Source organism: Callionymus lyra, chromosome 4, assembly GCF_982586985.1.
Source record: "Callionymus lyra chromosome 4, fCalLyr1.hap1.1, whole genome shotgun sequence".
Taxonomy (NCBI): domain Eukaryota; kingdom Metazoa; phylum Chordata; class Actinopteri; order Syngnathiformes; family Callionymidae; genus Callionymus; species Callionymus lyra.
Window position 1 is genome coordinate 15,553,970 of NC_141821.1, and position 23,059 is coordinate 15,577,028.

Below are 23,059 nucleotides of genomic sequence, written 5' to 3' on the forward strand. Positions count from 1 at the left end.
ATGATTCATTCATCAGCGTCTATGGCCACTTCATATCCACTCCAGCGTCGGCCAATAGCATCTCCCTTCGCTCGGCTTACACACAAAAAAAAACACACTTGTCTGACAACATTCTTTGTACAAGAGTTTAATTTACACGGTAAAGGGTGAAGGTGCCAAAAACTCTCTGGCTGTGTCGCTCAGAGCAGACAAACGTGTAGTAGCACAGCTAAAACAAACAACAACAAAAAAGATGGATCCAGCCTTTGTCAATCACATTAAAAATCACTTAAAAGAGAAACAAAAAAAGACATAAATATTGCAGCTGGAAGGATAGGGGAAGTTCTCCAGTGAGCAGCATCACGGGTATTTTAACACTTTGTAATGTACCTTTTACAATAAAGGCACTGGACTTCATCGTGACAAAACGGACGAACATGGAAAGCACACGACAAAAAAAAGGGAAAAACCAGCTCAGGGAAGTCATTTTCTGAACAAGGCGTTGCGGGTGATGCTGTACAAGAGGCGGTAAGGCTTCCGTTTGGGGGGCTCGGCCAGAGAGAAGACCTGTTGTTCGGGCACGCTCGTGGGGATGGTGACGTGTCGCTGGTGAAGCGGGTGAAGGTTTTGATGTGGGCCAGAACCAGAGTAACTGATCGCTTGAATGATGAAAAGAAAAATGTCAGCAAAGAATAAAAAAAAACAGTATGAAAGGCAGAAAGATTGAAGCAGAAAAATTATTCCTACCTTTCATCTTTCCTTTTTTGGCTCTCCTGGCGTTCAAAAGCGCCCGTTTCCTCTGCTCCTCACTGATCTCCATGCCTGTCAGGAGACCAGGTGTCATTGAAGTGAAGAATAAAGAAGATATATATATATTTTTAAATTCCTTTCACCTGATGCAGGAACGCCATAATTAGACTTCATGCCACAAATGAAAACCCGTTATATTGCATTACAAACACGCCTGGGAACGACGACGCACGCCACAAATGGTTTGCAAGCTCACGGGCATGCCAGAGAGATGCACACGCACACACACACACACACCTTCTACATTGTTTCACAAACCAGTTTCACTGCTCCACATACAGGTGCAATCAGAGGGAACTCCTACTTAAATGTGGGACAACAGAAGTTAGATTTGACTCGGGTTCATGATTCAATAATGGAAATACTCTGGAGATCCAATTGGGTTTAGAGTGTTAAGAATAAGCAGCTTTTCTTTTTTTTTTAGATACTGTATGAAGTTCCATTGATTTGATAGATTCCTCTCCCATAATCCAGAAGAAGCTAACAGGGTGAGCTCCTGTTCTGGCTTATGTTTATGTGTGTTGTGCAAGCGAGTTCTAGACACACTTCTGTACTGACTTACAAATGATGTGAATAAAATAAATGTAGCAAGTAAGTATTATTTGTAAAGACCAGGTTCACAAAACACTTAAACAAAAGAATACACAGTTAAAAATCATGCTTTAAAAAGCCAAGACAACCTACAATATTATTGAGTAATAAAACAACACAAAAGGGAATTGAGTGCAAGTTAAGAACACAAGCTACAATAAATGACTACAATCAACATAAAAAAAATTCCAAGCGTGTTCATGCAAGACAGACAGACAGAACTTTATTAATCCTTTGGGAAATGATAGTTCGACTCAACACACAACACCCGACAGAAAAACATATAATAAGAAATGGATTAAATAAATAAATAAGAATATAAGTTCAGTTTACACCACATTGCGATTTATCCAGTCATCCTCTCATAAGATAAGATAAGGGCAGGAAGACTCACCCATTTCTTGGTCCTCTCGGACTCTGTTCCTCTCTTTGTCAAAGGCTTCCAACCAGCGCTGCTTGTCCTGGACTTTCCTGCAGCACAGGACGCACTGGAACTCCAGCGTGTCGGCGTTCCGCAGGCGGACGGCGTTCCTCAGCATCAGCCCCAGCTCCGTGTTCCGTCCGTCGGGCAGGTCCGCCACCTCCATCTGGTCCATGTCCAACCTCCCGCGGTAGTGGAGCAGGTCTCTGCGCAGCACGTCTTTCTTGCAGAAGACCAGCTGGTGGTCGAAGAGGAAGAAGCTGCGCTGCTGCACTTTGCCCTGTCGCACGAGTCGAGTCATCTCGCCGGAGTGGATCAGCTCGGAGCTGCGGTCCAGAACGTCGGAACCCTAGATCAACAAACCACAGATTCCAGATCAGAATCGGATAGGTGTCATTTTTTTGTTGTTGTCAGTACATAATAAACAAATGAAATACATCGAATTAACAAAACACCTTCACTGATGATGATGTGGCAAGTATTTTGAAAAACATAAGCTTCAGTTTGACCTTTTTGCATGCATGGAAATGTGAATATTGTTCCACAAGATAAAAGGCACTGAGCAGCAGGATGTACCTCCCAGTGAAGAATGGCGACCTGCCAGTGAGCGATGGCGTCAACGCTCTCCAGACGTCTCTTCCTCTCGTTAATGAGACTCGCCACATTTTTCATAGCGTCGTAGGCTTCACTCACTCCACTGTAGTCGCTGCATGAGGAAGATAAAAAGCCCTCAGATGTCACTTCATCGCACCCAACATAGTGACCACAAAGGCACAAGATTTCAGCGACATACCTGTGATCTTTTGGGGTGTATTTCAGCAGCTCCCCCAGCTGCAGAGGGTATTTACAGATCTTTTGCACCGGAGTGAGCAGGAACCCCGCGATGGAAATGTTAATCATCTGCTGGAGCAGCCGACAGGCTTCAAAGAAATGTTTGTATCGGCCTGATTTCATCAGCCGCTGCATCTCGGCGCAGGCGGCGGGGTGCGTGTTGCAGTACTCGGAGTAGATGGAGAATCCCTCGCCCTGTGAGGACAAACTCCTTAGAAACCAGGACGACTCGGTGATTCACACGCGTGACGTCTTTACCTGCAGCAGGAAACAAGCGCCTATTTCGCTGAGGTGAGGTTGCTCCTTGTTGTAGTTCTTCTCCAGGTCTCGAAGGAACTGCCTCTGAAACTTGTAGATCTCCTCGATGTTGCTGAAGAGGATGTTCAACTGCTGCTCCGTGAACATGTCGGGGTGCTTGCGACACTGACGGATGTACCCCTGGAGGAAAATACACACCGTGATCAGAGATCACGCGACACGACGGAGCGTTTTTTGTCTTCTCAGAAGATCCGTCGACTCACGTCGCAGATGTCCTTCAGGTGTTTGATGTAGATGCGCTCGGTGTTCATGATTTCTTGAACCACGTTGGTTCTCATCTGCTCCTTGTGCTGGCTGCTGGCGTGAGGGTCCCGGGGGGTCGGGTCCCCCTGATCGGTGACACTCTCGACACTTCCCGCGCTGGAGTCGCTCTGGTTCACCCTCACCTGTAACACACACACACACACACAGAAGCTTCAGCAACATGTCATGAAATCAAATCCTAACGTGATCAGATGAATCAAATCAAGAAAATAAAGCGTAAGGGTAAAAGAAATGGTTGGTGAAACCATTGCTATGGTAACATTAACTGCTTCTTCAGCAGCCTTGTGTCAAGTAGCTGCACAGCCGCTGCCAATCTGTCAATCAAACCTAATTAAGACTCAACGGCCAATCGGAGCAGATCTCCACAGAAACCAACAGTCACCAATGAATGTTAACAGGGCAGACTTTTTTTTTTTATTGTTCCGCTGCAAAGCAAACATGCTCGAGTCACACGGGTCAGGAAGTCCACTTACCCTGACAAAGCTGGAGGGGAACCAGCCCTCTCTGTCCGCCCCTCGGCCCCACCACCAGTCCTTGTGTTGGGCGTCCAGGACTCTGACAACGTCTCCCACCTTGAAGGCCAGCTCCTGCTCCTCCATGCTCACATGGTCCCAGAGCGCCTCGGCGTAGACGGCGTGGCCCGAGTTGATCCCCTGCAGCACACCCAGATTAGACATAATAACATGCAGCCTGAGCTGGTGTCTGACATGCAAGATTTATGTTTATGGAGCTGATACGCAGCCAAACCCTCTCAGGACACACAGATCACACAACATGTGTTGCATCACAGACTGAACCCTTCAGTCTCATCTTCTCACCTCGATGAGGACGGACAGCTCCACCCCGGGCTCCAGGTAGGGCGTGACGTCGGCGAGCTCGTCATAGCTGCCCTCCTCCTCCTCGCTGACGCTGTCGTCGAGCGTCCCCGAACTCTCCGGCACTCCATCTGCGACGCGAGCAGCACCCTTTCAAATTACGTTTGAAAAACATCACGCTAAGCTTAAACTAATCCTAAACCAAGCTTGAGATACAGACACACCCACAGGTTTGACTCCAGGTTGTCTTTTCACAAATATTTACCCCCCACCCCACACTCTTGTTAGCATTCCTCGACTCCACTTTCCCACGGACTTAAGATTGGGAAAGTCAGCCAGACAACAGCTACCCACCGCTGAGGACTCTGTGGAGCCTTCGCCTTCCGACGCGGTCCAGTCCGATGGGGGTGCTCTGGGAGAGGGTGGACGGACGGAACCTCGCAGACACCCCTTTGTAGGGGGGCACTTGGTGGGAGGGTATGGGCGGGAGAGACAATGGCTGCAAGGAGAACAAAAGTCATTTTGAGAGGAAATTGGAGATCATTTTCAAAAACTACCTTCTATTCAGGAAGTTAAAAAATGGAGGTCCTACTGAGTCTCTGTTACATAAACCAGCACAGGAGCCTCATGCAGAACTTCAACTTCATGAAGGCCAATATAAAGATCTGCTTTTTAGAAATGATTGACCTTTTATTTGTGCACTTAGAACTGTATCATCTCTGTCTTAATTAACCAAAATAAAGTACCTTTGATTCTTATTAACATTAATTGTCCATTGTTTAAGATTTGTGTTAAGGATTAATAGAATAATTTAATGAGAATAAAATTAAATTACACAGTTTTTAATATATTGTTGTTAACCTTCCACAAATACATTGTTTGTTTACAATGTTGCACACACTGTTATTTAATCAGAAGATAAACCTAATCAATACCACTAAACTTCGTTGAAGGCACAAATTATTGCACACTCTATACTTATGGTGCCCAAAACAGCGAAGTCCCAAGATGCATTTCTACACAAGGCTCTATTTAATAATGGCTGTCAAAAGGGGTCGATCGCTGTGATTGGTGGGCTGGGCAGCAAAGCATTATGGGAGCTGTTGAGGTCACCCTTACTAAGAGGGTTGTTGAGAGGAATGGCACCTCATAAGCATTGTTGATTTGAAGAGTTAAAATAAAAAAGGTCACTACTTTGTGGAATTAATTTAATGTGGGGGTCATTATCAGAACTTAACCCTCTAAGCAAATTCCTAATTGTTGGAACATTCCACTAACAATTGTGATTGAACAAGAGAGCACTGTAAACAATAATAAAATATACTTTCTTTCACATCAAATTAAGCATCTTTTTTCATTAGAAGTCCCAGTATACAGTAAAGTGTGGCCCCTCTAGGAAAATAATTACCCACCCCTGATGTGTACTTACAGAAGGAAGGCGTTCCTCCTTTTCCTCGGACTCAGCTGAAAGTAAATCTGCAACTCCCATCGCCGAGATTGGCCGCTGCCTCCTTTTGTGGACATTTCCATTGACGCTGCAGCTCTCGGCGCTGCCAGAATCGACACAGTTCTCGGCCGAACACGCTTCATTGTGCGGAACTTCCTCTGGAATCGGCTGCTTCCTCGACGAGAGTTGACCGTAGTCGGAGATGGGCCGGGGTCTCGGCCGCACACTACGACGTCTGGGCTTGACAGAATCGGTGGGATCGGACGGTGATGCAGGAGACTCGGAGGGGGTCACGGGCGAAGTGGGCGGGGTGCTACTGCAGCTAGTGAAGGACGAGAGTTCTTCTGCGGGAAGCAGTGTTTCATGGCCCTTCTTGTACGGCGTCACCTGTGGGAGAAACAACACAACTTAAAGATTAGAGTCAAGAGACATCGGACCCCCCTCTACCCAGATGTCAATGAGACATGTTTTAGTAACCTAAAATGCCTTTACTAAAGAAAAATATCTCTTAAAAAAATAAACGTATACCTTTTATTTCAATACTAAAGAAAATAACATGGAATCATTTAAAAATTCCTGTGTCTGATGCTTGTTTTACAGCATTTATTTGTATTTGAATGTATCTCAAGTGAAAGCTTTTGACAACATCAGAGGGACCATTGAACCTAGGAATTGCTTATGAAGCTTTGACTCATGGGAAATCGAGAAACTTTTAAGTAAGTTATTGAGTAAGTAATGGTTATTTCTAGAGCGCCTTTCTAGACCAGGGTCACAAAGTGCTTTAACAATCACAAACAATACACAGTTTAATTATACACTGTGACTTCTGGTTCACAATGACTTTAATTTTTTAAATCCAACTATTAATTAACTTTTCAGAAGGACACGTCAGCAATTGTCAAGTGCAGTGAGACTTTCCAGCTTGACTTTGTGCTGATTCTACGTATTTAAAAGCACAGATTTATTTGAAACCATTTTAGATAAGATACGTTTTTTCCACAGGGATGAACGCTGCAAAAATAAGACGGTCTGAAAGGTAAAGAGCATTTAAATTTACAAGGTAACGTAACCATAAATATAAGTAGGGTTGCAGAACTAGTCATAACAGTTTATCGACTCACATGTTATTAGCTTTGTGGCTTCACGTGACATATCGAGTCATATCTACAAAGCTAGATTGTTTATGGATCGAGCTCGGCCCTGGGGCCAAAAGCTGTCAATAAAACTCATAACCTTCAAATGTTTGTGACAGCTAACCAACAATTATCTTAGTTAATTTGGTATTTTCGTACCTATTCGTTTAATTCTAAAAATATCTTTATTCTTATTCTTCCTGTTAGGACTCTCCTCTGTTTTACTTCTTCTTGTATGTTGCGAGGAATTTGTGTTTACATTTTTTGTCCCTGATTTATATATATTTGAAAATGCAGCTTTTTTTTTTATAAGGAGAGCATTCGATCTTATTTACTTCCATGTTTTCTTATCAATGATTATATAAAATAATCTAAAGGAAAGGGATCATAATGGTCTTAGTTCCAGTGTGTAATTTAGGGTTAAACAACGTTGCAGAATTAGGATTGTATTATTGGAGGCTGACCATTAAAGCCACAATTTTTGTTAAATATTAAATGTCAAAAGAAAACTTTGGTTAAAATATGGTTATAATTTAAACCTTAAAATTCAATTAAAATATGTTAACTTTGACATTTGTATCTTTAACCAGGTGTCTTGTTCTTCTCACCTGCTCAATAACTTTGTCAATGTGTATCTTTTAAATAGTTATCTGAACAATTATAAGTAGAATTTCACTACAATGAGGATCTGGATACATCAGCTTTCGCTGAGATGATTGATTAACCAAAGCCATTTTATCATTATGCTGCTCAAAGAGATAATGATCAAACAGGCACGTTTTACATCTGAAGTGCAATAACCACAACTTTATCCTACCTTTTACTTTTTAAAAACAAGTAATAAGCCTTTTTTAAATTTCCAAACCTTCCTTTCGTAATTACGCAGACTCCAAGAGAAGTACCCCATGTACCCTGATTAGAAAACATAACAATCTAATCAAGAAACTATCTAGTTTTAAATCTGTACAGCAGGAAAAACATTTATATTGTGGTGATTTGATAACACAACTTGATGTCAGAGCTGTTTGACATCAAAAATGTTAAATATTCTGTTGGATGACAACAAGATTCCGCCAAGAGACATGGGCTTCAACACCAGAGCCCACGGATACTTCGACCCACAGTCTTTAACTGGAATGTCTGCACTGGTTATTAAACCCACCTCGTAGTTCTCTCGGTCTGGATCCGAGCCCTGGCACATGCACTTGAATGGCACACAATGCACTAGAACCATTGTCATGCTCACAAACACCGGTGTCCGCCTGTGCCGAACCTCCCGTTTGAACTCCGGTGACAGCCGACTTGTTACGAACAAAACTCCCGCTGACCATATTCAGGTAAAATTCTCTTCTTAAATGAAATACATCCGTCAACAGTGTGTGCGGTTCGGTCTGCCTAATGCTGCAAGTGATTCTACGTCCTTTGCCCATGATGCTGGACTTTGCTCAGTTTGGCTCTAGCTGGAGGGCGGGAAGCACAGGCTGTCGGGGTAAAAGGGGTCGGACGTGCTCGCACTCACCAGGGACACAAAGTTACTTTGCGCAAGGCCCAGTGATCATAAACAAAGTGTAATCATTAACTGCTCCGTCAGTCAGAACAGCTGCCGGGAACATGTGACCCTGATAAAAGTCACTCAGCTGACGGGGAGGTGATGAATCTTTGATGTGATCATCTGTTTTGAATGAATAATTCCAGATTTGGAAAAACACATCAAACAGTTTCACCACATCATTAAATAAGATGCATTTCTTCAATGCGATCCTAACGATTTTCAATCTGCTATAACTGTTTAATCCTTGTTTTTTTCATCAAAGCAGACAATGGACATTTTTGATTGTTGTTAAAAGAACAATCATTGTTATATTTTAAAATAAAATAATCCAACATTGTTTTTCTTTATATTGATTCTGTGGTGCAATGTCACAATGAGGAAATACAGCTTTTGTAATTTTGTCTAACACTGTTTTTTGTTGACTTTTTTGTTTAAATGTCTGCCATGACAACTTTAACGCGTGAAGAAAGGGTTCAAATCATAAAAAGGTTAAAAACGTCTGTGAAAGTCCTACATATTGTAATATAAATACATTCATTGAACATTATTATAAAGCATTGATAATACTTTATACAGAAGAAGACATTTTAAATCTTTATGAAATCATTCATGCCAACTTATAAAAAGGTTTATGAAGTGTTATAAGTGGTGGACTGAATGAATAATAAATCCAACACTTATTGTTGAAAAATTCATCACAAAGTGACGACTGTTTGAAAGAATTAACTGAAGTGCTGGGCCAGTTAGCAAATAATTATTTTTTTGAATGAAAAAGTGTCAAGAATCAAAGAAATGCTCGGACATATACTTATAGTTTAGTTATAGAAATTAAATGACGTCATAGATAGATTCGGAGGCCTGAAAACAAAAGTGTTTTGTTCACCTTGACTAAGAGACAACACAAGGTATACCACAAACACATTTGTTTTGGGGTTTTGGGGTAACCTTGACCCATAGATAACACAAGAGTTAAGAGCTTTAAGTGAGGTGTCAAAACTGTTAAATGTTATTGCAAATAACATTTTAAATCGTCATAATACCTTCTACAAAGCATTATAAACGCTGTTATGAATGTATTCATAATGCATTATACACATATGTAGAACATATGTACACATTTATAGAAAGTGTTTGAAAATAAACAATAAAACACGTGAACCTCTCCAGAGCAGATAAAGGAATCTAGAGCTTCATATTAGTACAAGTTATAAAATGATACACTTTAAAAAAAACAACTAAAACTAATACTTAAGATTACGAGCAATGCTGTGACAACTTAATTACAAATTTGCCAGCTAACTATTACCACAATTGCACTTTATGTACAAGATTATAATTGACTTCCAGGTGACAAATGAAAAATAAATCATCATAAGTTGAATGGAGCATATTAAAATTAATACATGTGATAACATGTTAAAGTAAACTTTTCCTTTCATGATGCAGAACCACATATTTATTTTTTCCTAAAGAGTGAACATCCTTTCATCACCTACTCATTTCTTTCTTTGCACTTTTTGGCTTGACAGTAGTTTTATGATATTTTTACTCTCCTGCTTTGAGGAATAAACATTTTATGGAAAAAACATATTAAGAATAATTTCTATGAACCACACAAGTAGAGCAAAATGGACTTTTTGTGACAAACTTCTACCCGTCTTACCTCATGAGTCTGTGGGTCATCAATGGACTCTTGGCTTTGCGAAGACCGCTTGCGGTTTTGCGACGTGACATTTTCCACTGTCTGTTCATGACAACACAGTGCGGTGACAAGCAGCGATTCAGAGGGAGCAGCTGAGGGACTCGGTCCTGCTGCCTCTTGTTGCTGCTGGATTACGTCAGGTTGGGAATGAACCAGCGGCCTGTGCCCTACAGACAAGACCCGGGCTCTGACCGGGGACGGGCGGCGCTGTCGCTCACTCGTTGCTAGGCAAGGCAATCGCCTGGAATAGTCGTCATGGAGACGGCACAAGGGTGTCATAGGAGAAGGAGTGGTGGGACTGGGGGAGGGACTCTGCCTGCGTCGGACGGTCAAATCAGTCATGCTGCTCACTAGTTTCGGCATCTGTCCTTTAGTCTTCGCTGGACTTTTCCCGCGGCTATGGTTGCGAAGGTCGGCCGAAGAGGCGCTCGATCTCCTCTGGATGTTTGGGGTCCCATTTGATGGGTTTGTACCGTCGCAGTCTGCCGTTGGAAATGTTGAAACGGGTGATGGGGCTCTGCGCTTGAAAGGTGCCTTGAATAAATGGAGGTTTTCCGCACTTTTACTGAGTCTGCTCAGTACCTTCACGTTGGTGCCTGTTCTCTCCGTTTGCTCACACACGCTTAAACTCTGCTGCAGTTTCTTACCCTCACAGGACTTTTCCTGACAGGCCACTGCGACTCTCTCGTTCCCCGTGTCCACTATAGAGATGCGTCCTGCACCATATGCTCTTCTTATGCTCCTGGAAAAGCGGGAGTTCCTCTGCAAACCATCTACATCGTTCTCATCGTCATCCTCGCAGTCCTCGATATCTATGTCACCTTGTATGATATCAGAATGTCTTCTCGACACACTGAAGTCTTCTAAACTATTTGACTGGCCTCTTGTCGAGAGAGAATTGTCAAAGACGGCTTTTCCATTGCCGACTTCGTGATTAGACGAAAGCTTCTCCTCACAGTTAACTGCTCCTCGACTCTGAATCCCCTGAAGCACCGAGGAGCGCAACTTTTTAAAGGAGTCCACGACAGCTAGTCCCGAGAGTCCGGCCCATGCATGAGAGTTGCTGTTGCCATCAGTGCCATTTGTTGTGGTGGGACCGTCTGCGCTAAGGCATTGTCCGGCGTCGGGGCCCTTTCGCGGGTTTGAAAAAAGCTTCATAATTCTCGAGTTCTGGGTTTTCCCTTCAGCCTGAATAATTACTGGGTTGGACCAGGTGGAGGAGTTGATGCCATTGTGGTGGTTCTCATCAACCCCAGAAGTCATAGGTGAAACCTGGCCACCGCATCCGGACAGAACGTATGGAACGGCACTTCTGTCAGAGTGACTCTGGAAAGGATAACCATCACTGAGGGGTCGACTCAGTGGCTCGGCCTTCGTGAACAAGAGGGAGTTTGTGCAGGAGGATGGTGTTCTCTTCTTGGCATCAACCTGTGACAGAGTAACAAAAACAAATTTAGTGATCTTAAATAAACATCACACAGGAGACATTCAAAGTCAGAGTTCACATCCAGGGACTTGATGACGGAGCTGTTTGACGTTGAATATTTTTTAAAACAAGAACCAGTCATGAGATATGGGCTCCAATACCAGAGCACACAGATAAATAGACCCACAGTATTCAAATGTTTGTAAACAGCCACTGGAATCTCTGCACTGATTTTTTTTTTAAATAAATTATATGATTTCATCCTGGGCTAAAGCTTGTAACTAAAATTGATTATATTTCTGCCAATATATCTGGTTTCATTCCCTTCCCAGGATTTTCCATTTAGATAAATTAGAACTGAGAAAGTAATTTATTATCCTTTAATTGTCATTCAAATCACAATCTTACCATAGTTTAGAATAGAATAGAATAGAAAAGCTTTATTCATCCCCAGAGGGGAAACACACTTTCACAACAGCGCAGTTGGAAAAAAAAAATAAAGTGCAAGGAAAAAGAAATAAAAAAGAGATAATACAAAATAAAATAAAAACGATCTTAAGAATATACAAATTATTTACAAAGTTAGAAATTGACACTATTAACAAAATAAAATAGAATAAAAATAAAATAAAATAGAAATAAAAATCGGAAAAAAATAAAATAAAAAACACACAAGAAGAAAAACACACTACGGATTAGCATCAGGATATTTAAAGTAGAGAGTTAAATATCCTGACACCAGTTGGGATGAAGGACCTTCTATAACGCTCCGTCCTAGAAGGTCCTTTAATGTTAATTAATGTTTAATGTCTTACAGAAATTCAATAAAACACAATCTTACCATTCGCATTAATATTCTAAGAAAACTAATTGTACTGGAAAATGTTTAAATTACCAAAACCCTGTGCATGAAAGCGGAACACGGGTTGATAGACCACAGCACTAAAGGTTTTAACAAGTCACATTAACACAATGAATACAGTTATAGGCTAAAGGTTATAGGTTATAGGCTAATTCAACATCCATTTAGGCAGACGGTAGACGAGAATTAAAGTAATCTCTTAGACCCAGAATGACTTTTTACTTTATTACTTGAAATGTAATTATTCTTTTTAACTCACATTGCAATACTAAATGAACCAAACCAAGTTCTACTGTTATTTTTGTTGATCTGCAGTAAGATTCCGATACCTTTGCGGTCGTTGACAAGCCACAAAATATAGATATAGATTCTTGAAATATATCCTTTCTATGTCAATCCCCCTGTGGCATTAGCATGGTAAATCGAGACATTTTAAACATTTGTGCATTGTTTGGAATTAAACGTTAAAAACACATCTAAGGGGAAAAAATAATCTATGATTAGAAGATTGTTAGACTGGAATGCAAAGAAAAGTTCAACTATTGGATCCAATGAATCAAATATACAAGTATAAAAAAAACGTGGGAGATAGAGCTTGATAGAACGGTTTTATCAAGGACAATGTTTTATGAATGTACAGTATGAGAGTAGAGTTGATGTACAACAAAGCAGAGACTGTGTTGGAAACAAAAATCCTTGTCCAGATAAATCACGTTAATCCTAGTAAATCAGTGCAAGTATTTTCCTTGCAACTGCATTTTTTATGTCAAAGGAAAGACGAGGCCCTGGCTGGGGAGCTCAGTGAGTGTGTATGTGTGTGTGTGCATGTGTGTGTGTGCATGTGTGTGTGTGAGTGTGCGTGTAGCTTATACCCACTTTCCTTTGAAGTCAAGCTTTGTGAGTGTGATTCAGAATTGAACCGTTCTAATCTGTTGTGATTAATGCAGTAAATTGCCCAGAGTCCCACTGACTACTCACACAGCACTTTGGTGAAAAAGTACCCCGTCTACTGAAAACGTCAAGGTTTAGCTCCTAATTTATTTGATCAACATATGCCAGATTACTCAATAGATAAATAGAGTATAAAATTCTACTTCGTTGAGGTTTAATTTGATTAGATTTCCTTGCCTCCATCCGTTTCATTATACAGTTTACATGTTTTGGGAATTTAAAAAAGGAATATAATCAATTTCTCAATAGAAATGTATTAACCATCCAGAAAAGACCATTTTCTTCATAATGATAAAACTATTTAGATATTTGACAATACAAGGTGTATATAAAAAGATAAATGAAGTGGAAACTGGTAATGCTGTACAGCTCATTTCAAATTGAGGTTTTATATGACCAGAAAATCAAATATACTAATACAATTTTAATTTAAACAAATTTGATCTTCTTTTTTTTTCATTCAAAGTAAAAGTTTATTGAACCTTTTAATCTTTAACCCTTGTTTTATCTCAGGGTCAAGGTGAACGACCTCCCTGGCTTTCATAAATAAATATGCTGTGGTGGAGGTCGTTCACCTTGAACCTGAGGGAACACAAGGGATACGAAAAACACATTTATTTTTGGGCCTTCAAGTCACCTTGACTCTGAGATAAAACAAAGGGTTAAGAAAGCCCCTACACAACACAAGGAACAGACACAAATACATCTAAAACCAGGTAGCACAAGGCTAGTTCTACATCAGATATTGTTGGAAGGCAGTGAAAACAAGCGGGTGACATCATACCAAGATTTATCTCATTCTAGCCTTCAAAAGATAAAGCACCTCTATCTTCAGAGAGCTCAAAACAACATGCAGAACTTCACTGAGAGACACAGAAAACCTTTTATATTTAGGAATTTGCATCAACACAGCAGCTTCCCTTTGACTCATATTATTAAAAAGCTTTAACAAAAGTACATTTTTACATGATATATGCTCAAGGATCTCAAATCGTCCTGCCAACTGATGTCTGTTTGTCAGACTACTGCAGCTCATGAAAAGCCTTTCGGTCAATAATTCCTTCTTTACCTCACATCCAGCCCAGTGATGACACACGAAGGAGCAAATCCCAGATGATAAGAAGTCAAGACAGATTCTTGTGATAAAATAACTTCATCAGCTGAGATTTAAGTCGGATCCTGGAACGCTCCTGTTTCGATACACGTTCTGAAGCAGATGGGTTTTCTCAGTCCAGGTCTCGATGGGATCTGTTGTCACTCAAGCACTCCATCACACCAGGCACTTGTGTAAACACAGAGCCAGAAATGCCAAGCACTGCTGCCGACAGACACTGAACACCCTCTCTCGACGGTGTCACGGTTTTCATCCGTGCTCAATAGCACGATTGTCTTCGCTCTTGTGCAGCTTCTGACAAACCATGATGAGCAACAAGCAGAGAAAAGACTGGGATGAATCACTTCCTTTTCCCTCCGAAACAGAAGGATGAGGGATGTGTGGAAGAAACAGCTTTAGCTTGACTGAGACACGTTTGTTTTGAAATACCTTAGTAATGTCGTCAGTCGGTCGACCAACCTTGTGATCTTTCAACACCTTCTTCCCTTATCCTCACTCACGACGCCAACTGTCCCAGGCCGGCTGCTATTAACTCACTTTTTCTTTTTTCTTTTTACTGCAATTACAGCTATCAGAAAGAAGATGTTGAAATGGAAAGGAATGGCTTCCAACTGTATGTTGTAATGTATGTTTTGCAGGTCATGTGGTTGCCATGCAGTACACAAAGAGAACTTTGTATTTCAAGATGTTTTCAACAGGAGTTGGGCTTAATAGAGGAGCTTATATATTACATTTAAAAAAATGTAATGGTCCTGTAAAGTATTTTATGTACTGCATTTGTTTTTTTGTTTTATTGTTATTTTTTGTATTTTTTTGTATTTAGTGTCTGTGTGTTCCTATGAGTATGGATGCATTTGATCAGTCACATATTTTTTCAGTAGGTAAAGATTTTTTGAATTTACAAATGTCAGGTGTTTCATGAATGTCAGACACTTAATGAATATCTTCTAGCTGATATGAGGAATGTTGCGCTGGTTTACTATTTTAAGGATTTACAAGCTTTTTTTTCATGTTTTTTTGCATTATTTGACCAACAAGTAGGATAAATTATAAACACCTTCCATGACATCAGCCTCATTCAACCTCTTTATTATAAAATAAATGTACAGTACTGTGCAAAAGTTATAGGCAGGTGTAAAAAAAATGCATAAAATAAGACTGCTTGCAAAATATTTACAAAATGCAAAGTGAGCGAACAAAAGAGAAATCTATATTAAATCAATATTTGTTTTCAAACCAGCATCAAATCTTATAGGTACATTTGCACAAAGTCAGGGGTTTTGTAACATTATAGTGAGGTTTATGATCAACCAATTATACCAAACAGATGCTAATGATCATCAGTTTCACTAGTAGGTTGAAACGCAGTCATTTAGTGAAGAAGATAAAGCTGTGAAGGAGCTTAAAATTGGGTGAGGAACAGACAAACTTTGCCACCAAGCTGAGGTTGTGGAAGACAGTTTCATGTCACAGGTCATACACCACGACTGAGCACAGCAACAAGACACAAGGTAGTTCTACTGCATCAGCAAGGTTTCTCCCAGACAAAGATTTCAAAGCAGACTGGGGTTTCAAGATGAGCTGTTCAAGTTCTTTTGAAGAAGCACAATGCAATGCTGCAACGTTGAAGATCATGGACACAGTGGTCGGCCAAGGAAAATTAGTGCAGCAGATGAAAGACACATCAAGCTTATTTCCCTTTGAAATTGGAAGATATCCAGCCGTGCCATAACCTCAGAACTGTCAGAAACCAGTGGGACCCAGGTACACCCATCTACTGTCCGGAGAAGTCTGGCCAGAAGTGGTCTTCATGGAAGAGTTGCAGCCAAAAAGCCATTCCTCCGACATGGAAACAAGGCCAAGCGACTCAACTATGCACGAAAGCATAGGAACTGAGGTGCAGAAAAACAGCAGCAGGTGCTCTGGACTGATGAATCAATATTTGGCTGGAGCAGAAGTCTGTTCGCCGTAGGGCTGGAGAGCGCTACAATAATGAGTGTATACAAGCAACAGTGAAACATGGTGGAGGTTCCTTGCAAGTTTGGGGCTGAATTTCTGCAAATGGAGTTGGAGTACTGTGCATATTTTGTCTACAAAAGGAACAGCAAAAGACAGTGTTTGGTATTTATTTAAAAAATAAGTTAACTTGCTTGTATTAACCTGCTTAACATAACTCCCTGCTGTGTGGGTTCAAGGTAAATACAAATAGTAGCCTTTTTTCAGAGGTTTACCTCATATTTTAGAGTATATCTCATTACTTCATTGTTTCAATCATTTTGACAAACAATTTCAAGCTAAAATATTAGACCTTATTTTAACATATTTTTTATCCAATACAACATTTGTCAGGTCTAGCAGAATATATTTCCTCGAATCACCGACTTAAGTCATAATTAAGAATTAAGATGTTCTTTTGAAATCTCGCTGAAACTCGGAGTTGAGGTTCACCGAGGTTAAACCAAACTTCTTTCATGCTTCATCTGGCTATTAGTGTCGTTTCTCATCCGAGGACCAACGCAGCACTGAGACCCCGGCCCAGACTTAATTAAGAGCTCAGGGAGGAGTCTATGTGCTCCTCTTGCTCCCACACACCAGAACACATGAGAGCCAAACTCAGATTAGACTCTCAGAGATGAGGACAGACAACACACCCAAGGCCCAGAGACGCACTAATGCGAAACACAACATCTTTTCTCCTACATTTGCAGCCTGGACAGTCGTGGGAGGACGGCCCTTTAAATGAATAACTCCCATCCTGTTTGTTCAGAAAACCCAGGTGCTTATGAAAGAAGGCACTAAATCACAAGGATTCTTGACCTCTCGACCCCAGGATCCCACTGCCACGCCTGGAGCTGGGATCAAATGCATGAGATGAGCAGGAAAGTAAAGGACATTCATAAGAAGTATTTTGTGTGTGAGACACGGACATTAACATTCTGGAGCAGCAGCAACATTCCTCTGTAGGCTGCTGCAGTACTAACAACCTGAACCTACTCAGAAAAGAAAGCTTCAGGCAGACACACAGTCAACGTGCACTAAAACAACAAGCATGTTTCGAAGAGCTTAATTTAGGATTTGTGTATTGTAATTCGTGCGGTGAGTCAAACTACAACTCAACACGTGCCGGTGCTGCCTGTGCAGTCACTCGGCTATTCAGGTCATCAGGTTGTCGAGTCGAGGGAGTTCCACGTTTCAAATAATTCCCATTTTGGAATGACTGGTAGAGTTCAAATGAAACCTTTTTTCTATCCTGTGTGGATAGATCTGCTTATCCGATATGATATCACAATCAGGATTACGTTAAGGGAAACATCTGTATTTTCATGGCTATACTTGACCATATGTGAACAGGTCTTAGTGCACGATGAAAATTAAAAAAAAACAACAGGTAAACATTTTGAAAAATACCTGAAAAATAAGAACTTCTTATGGATTAACCGAATAAAAAATAAATGTATTGCCATTAGAAAAAAAAGTATAGAGTACATAGAAAACATCATGGACGATGAGGAAAAGTTATCAAACGAAGACCAAGTATGAAGACATAGGCTGGACTGGAGAATATCTTACTTTAGCTGGTTCATGGATACATTCATTAGGTTGTCTTGAAAACAAAAAAACAGTGTTAACCCAATTTGTGTTGGGTCTGAACTCTGACCCCGCTTAAAATTCTTCAATTTTAGGCTGTCAACAAGCTTTCGTTCTTCTATTACTGTGTTTCTCTTATGTGTCTTGGCCTTTTAAAGTATATATTTTAACCTTGTTTTACACGCTTTACAAATAACCTTTACTTACTTACTAACATACTAACAAAGACAAAGTTTTTTTTGGAGAAACTGACAGACGGCATGCGGAAAAGGATGAGTGACTGAATTGGTAATTATTACACACTTACTTCCAAACCATCTTTCACTTGATGCCATTGCTTTATTTGTCTTCTAATATATGCCAAGTTCAATAAATACCTCAAGTCAGTAATCAGAGTGTTTGCGAAAGTGATCATTAAATATTTACATTTGAATAAATGGAAAACTTTTGTTGTTTGGCTCATCGTGCACTCATAAGCAGCTGAAAGGAGAAAGAGGGGTCACTGTGTGTATGTGTGTTTGTGCAAGAGAGGGAGAGTGTGTAGGTGTGTGTTTGTGCGAGAGAGGGAGAGTGTGTACATGTGTGTTTGTGCGAGAGAGGGAGAGTGTGTACATGTTTGTTTGTGCAAGAGACGGAGAGTGTGTACATGTGTGTTTGAGTGAGAGAGGGAGAGTGTGTACATGTGTGTTTGTGCAAGAAAGTGAGAGTGTGTACGTGTGTGTTTGTGCGAGGAGGGGGAGTGTGTACATGTGTGTTTGTGTGCAGAATTACACTCTTCCATCTCAGTAATAATCTGATTAGTTAAGCTTTACCAGTCGGTGTTCAGGACTGGTTTCATCTACACATGATATCCTAATCAGGCAGACAACTGGGCCATTCAACCCTCACTCGCAGTGACACTCGACGAGCCTGTAAACAGCCCACCATGCCGGCCCCTGTTGCACATTCATTATCCTCCTGACAGAGCAAGCATCAGATACAGACATTAGCTAAAGAGCAGTGCCTGTGACCAAAGGGCGTCTCATTTAGTTGTGTTGTTGGGTTGAGTCAGTACTTGGGTGACTTAGGCCAGTCCGTCAAACTGAGCCCGAGAAACCTGGGTGTTGTATTTGAAAAAGACGTGTCTCTAGTTCAACACTGCAGGAAACTGACCAGAAACTGTTTCCTTCAACTGAGAAAAATCTCTAAACTTTAAAATGATGTCACAACACGATCTGGAGCTTATAATCCATGCGTTTGTGTCTTCTCCTTCCTTTAGACTATTGTAACAGTTCATTTTTGTGTCTAAACAAAAAGGAGCTGTCTCCCCTGCAGTTAATACAAAACTCTGCAGTGAGAATTCTGACCTGCTCTAGTAGAAGAACTCACATTTCCCCGATCCTTAAAACTCTTCACTGGCTGCCAGTTTCTTTCAGGATCAATTTTAAAATTGTGGTTCTTACTTTCAGAACTTTCATGGTCAGGCTCCTCCTTACATCAGTGATCTGATCCAGCCTTACACCCCAGCTCGGGCTCTGAGGTCTGTGGATCAGAATCTACTGATGGTTCCTGAACACGGTTCCGGACCAGAGGAGAGAAATCCTTCCAGGCTGTTGTTCCTAAGCTTGGGAACGATCTTCCTCTCTGTGTTTGATGGATCGACTCCTTCAAGAAAAATCTTAAAACCTTTTTATTTGTGCAGGATTTTCCCGGATTTTCTGGGACTCCTGTGTTTTTCTTATGTGTCTTGGCCTTTTAAAGCATGTATTTTAGCAGTATATTGTTTTTGATTGTTAAAGCGCTTTGTGACCCTTGTTTAGAAAGGTTCTTTACAAATAACCTTTACTTTACTTACTTACATTTATTGAAAATGAAAATCACAAAGGTATCTTAGGTCATTCAAATGTTGACATTAAGACTCTTTTTAAACTTTTAATTTGATACAATACGCCCCTTTTCTCAAAAGCGTGGGAAGGGAAAATATGAACGGAACCAGGGAGTGTCCACAGTATGTCAAGGAGCCACTAGCTCACCTGATCTATGACCGACTGTCATAGATCCAGACAGGCGGAAATGGAACACCACACCGAGAACAAGGCTTAGTGAGGACAATAAACCTTGTTGTGAACAGACAACAGCGAAACCTGACAGAACTATAATAATGCTGCTACTTAGAATCCAGATCCAGAAAACATTAAAGCAGGTCTGAGTAGAAAATATTCGTCATCAGAAATATTTGAATGAAATACAACCTGTTTGAAGCACAGACATATTTCTATACCAATAAAGAACATCAATTGAATACTTTATGGTAAGAATGGCCCTTAATTTATCATTTTTAATTTAGAACACCTACCGAAAAAATAAAGATGTTTCTAATGTAAGGATTCAAATGTACAACTATGAAAAGAGACTGAGGAGTACTATTGATGGAACATGATAGTGTTATCCAAATGTCTAAATCTTTATGGCACTGCACAATTTATATTATGTTTTTTTTATATTATAGTTTTTTTCTGTAATTGTTTTTGTGGTAATTTCCATTAACTATATATAATGCTTATTAGTACAGAAAATAATGTGAATTTAAACATATGGGTTTTAATTCTTTAGATTAAGGTAGGTTGAAAATATTAACTTTTTTATTATATTATCATAACGATTCACGATCAGGCACATTGTATTGCTTTTATTTATAAAAGTACCTGTGAATCATACTGTCTAACGCATCACAATTGTTTTTTTTAAAATATATATTTCTGTAACGATTGGTTCGTTTGCAACCGTTGTGACTCATGTAGTAGAACTCTCTATCTTTGATTTTAACGATCCTATCTGCTGAACTTTGCCTGGACGACCAGCCTTGAGATTAATCGCTTTACCAGGAAGATAAAATGAGAAATTCAACAAGAGTCTTTATATTGTTTTGTAAACAAAAAATGTACACACAGACAAATAATTAAAAGCTTAGTGAAAAACAAAACTAAGAAGTGGATTAGGTTTACTTGTTAGCTGCTACTATGAAATTATTCCAAACAAAAAGTCAAATGTGTCTCTATTACTTAGGAGACTCTTTCAAGTGGAGAGCAATGATTCCCCCAACAAGAACAGCTAAACACTTAATAGGTTTCCTTGTTTCTCCAGGCATCAAGGCACAAACGAAGAGGACAATTATATGAAGTAATATAGAATGTAAGATGACGGTGGGCTTTGGGATTTGAAATCAAGATATTATCTTTATTTTGGGCTCATATTTTCATGTCAAGTCATTCTTTGTGCTACCTGAAAATGAAAGTTCACCTGCTGCCTTTAAAACCAATTGTTAACTCGACTTTTGCTTTTCCTTCCATTTTTCTCAGAAATTAAAAGTTAAATGTCGATTGAATTACAATGTTGTCCTTGACTCAACTTTATATTTGAAGTTAGGAAAGTTGATTAAACGTTTTATAACTCTCAACTTTATTATTTTCGCAATGGTGTGACTCACAATTATGAGTTTTAAATTGGAGTGTCCATAAATCCTTTATTTCAGGGATATCTCAATTTATTTTGCAGGGCTCTCCAGTCACAGACAATTGTAATCTGGTGAGCTCCAGAAATCAAGCAGATAGTTTCACAGCCCTCGGTCCAGACAAGTAGATAAATTCAGTCAAACATAAGCGCTTGTAAGTAAGTAAGTAAGTCATTTTTATTTGTATAGCGCTTTTCCAGACCAGGGTCACAAAGCTCTTAAACAATCAAAACAATATTCAATAAAGTATATCCTTTAAAGGGCAAGATAAAACTGAAGTTAATCCTGAAAGAAACTGGAAGCCAGTGAAGAGTTTTAAGGATCGGAGAAATATGAGTTCTTCTACTTGAGCGGGTCAGAATTCTCGCTGCAGAGTTCTGAAGCAACTGCAGGCGAGACAGATCCTTCTTGTTAAGACATGAAAATAAACTGTTGCATGGATGTAAGGAGTCATACCTCTCAACAACACTCTCAATAATGGTTATTAAAAAAATAAACAAACGAAACATTGTTAATAAACACACCTTTTAAGGTAATTGGTGACTTTTCTGGGGAGTCCAGAATATGAATATTACTAAAAGAAAGTGCAGGAGTTGTTATGCTGGAGCCAGAACTAAAACTTGAAATAAGTTACAGAGAACATGTATTTCAAAAGTGTGTACAACAGTACTAGACGAATAGATAAGACAGAAAAGAAGGTCAGTATATGCTCAAACTATCAAGATTTACTGTTGGATTCCGGGGGAGGAAACGCAGATTTAAAAGGAGATAACGATCTGAGAGAAACGTCTTATTCATTTCTGCATTAATTCACTTTCTCTGGCCATAAACTCTTTGTAGTAGTTGGACCCACCACCTGCCCCTCCTTCCAGTCCTCCCGAGAGAGCCTCACATCACTATAACAACAGGGGTGTAAAGGCACCACAAGAACCCCCCCGTTTACAGCAACAACCATAAGAAGAAGAAGAAAAAAAAGCAGCCGTGGGATTATATCCGACATGACAGAACATGTTAAAGCAGATTCCTCGTCACATTCTTCCACACTTGTTCTCACCAGGCTCATCGTGGCTGTCGCGGTGTCGCATCAAGCCAGCAGCTGTTCGTGTTCTCCGGCCACAATGATGTCTCGCTGCGGGGTCCGAAGTCGAACCGGTCGCGGCTCCGCACTCCTTCGCGCACACATGTCGAATCCCCCTGTTTTTTTTTTAGTTTGTTTCTTTAAGATAAAAGAAGTAAAAAAAAAACTCGTAGTTTCCTCCTTAAGCAGTTAGTATTGTTAGCATTAGCCACTAGCTCTCCAACTCCTGACTGATAAACTTCTCATTCACGTTATCAGTTCGCTTTTCTCCAACCGCTCAAACATGTCGAGAAAACGAATGCCTTAAAATAATCGTGGCGAAGCCGCGGAGGCTTGAATCGAACTAAATAGAGGAAAAAAGAAAAGCTAAAAAAAATGTCGCGAATATTCCACTTGAAGTGCTTCTTGGAGGAGATCGGAGCTCGCGAGCATCTTAGATGCACTTGTTGCAATGTTTTTTGGTGAAGAGGCGGGGCTTCGGAGGCGTAAGTGGCTGCTCATTGGTTGACCGGTGTGTGATTGATTTAATTCGGGCCAATCGCATTTGAGACTTTCGGCGGAAAGTCACGCCCAACAAACGGCGCTCATTGAAGACAGAAGACGAGACTGTGCACCTCACTTCCTCTGAAAGGACTGGACATTCCAGTTGTTCTGTCGCTCTCTTCCTCATATCATCTGACATACCTA

At 40.4% G+C, this 23,059-nt stretch overlaps 1 protein-coding gene across 1 annotated transcript; it reads right to left on the reverse strand.

Moving 5' to 3' along the window:
- Window positions 1–111: 111 nt before the first annotated feature.
- Window positions 112–22,810, reverse strand: spata13 (spermatogenesis associated 13). Its single transcript, XM_087788916.1, has 13 exons — window positions 22,349–22,810; window positions 9,825–11,291; window positions 5,459–5,863; window positions 4,384–4,528; window positions 4,033–4,160; window positions 3,688–3,867; window positions 3,154–3,336; window positions 2,891–3,070; window positions 2,595–2,827; window positions 2,378–2,507; window positions 1,775–2,150; window positions 727–801; window positions 112–638 (listed from the first exon to the last, which is right to left on the reverse strand). The coding sequence occupies exons 1-13, from the start codon at window positions 22,355–22,357 to the stop codon at window positions 463–465; spliced, it is 3,687 nt and encodes a 1,228-aa protein (XP_087645042.1). The 5' UTR covers window positions 22,358–22,810; the 3' UTR covers window positions 112–462.
- Window positions 22,811–23,059: the final 249 nt, after the last annotated feature.

Bases quoted from the DNA above. Each gene is read 5' to 3' on its own strand.
- spata13 (XM_087788916.1), bottom strand. The intron at 3,337-3,687 runs GTAAGTGGACTT...TGTGTGTTACAG, and splicing joins TCCCCTCCAGCTTTGTCAGG to GTGAGGGTGAACCAGAGCGA. The intron at 2,151-2,377 runs GTACATCCTGCT...TTGTTGATCTAG, and splicing joins TCGCCATTCTTCACTGGGAG to GGTTCCGACGTTCTGGACCG.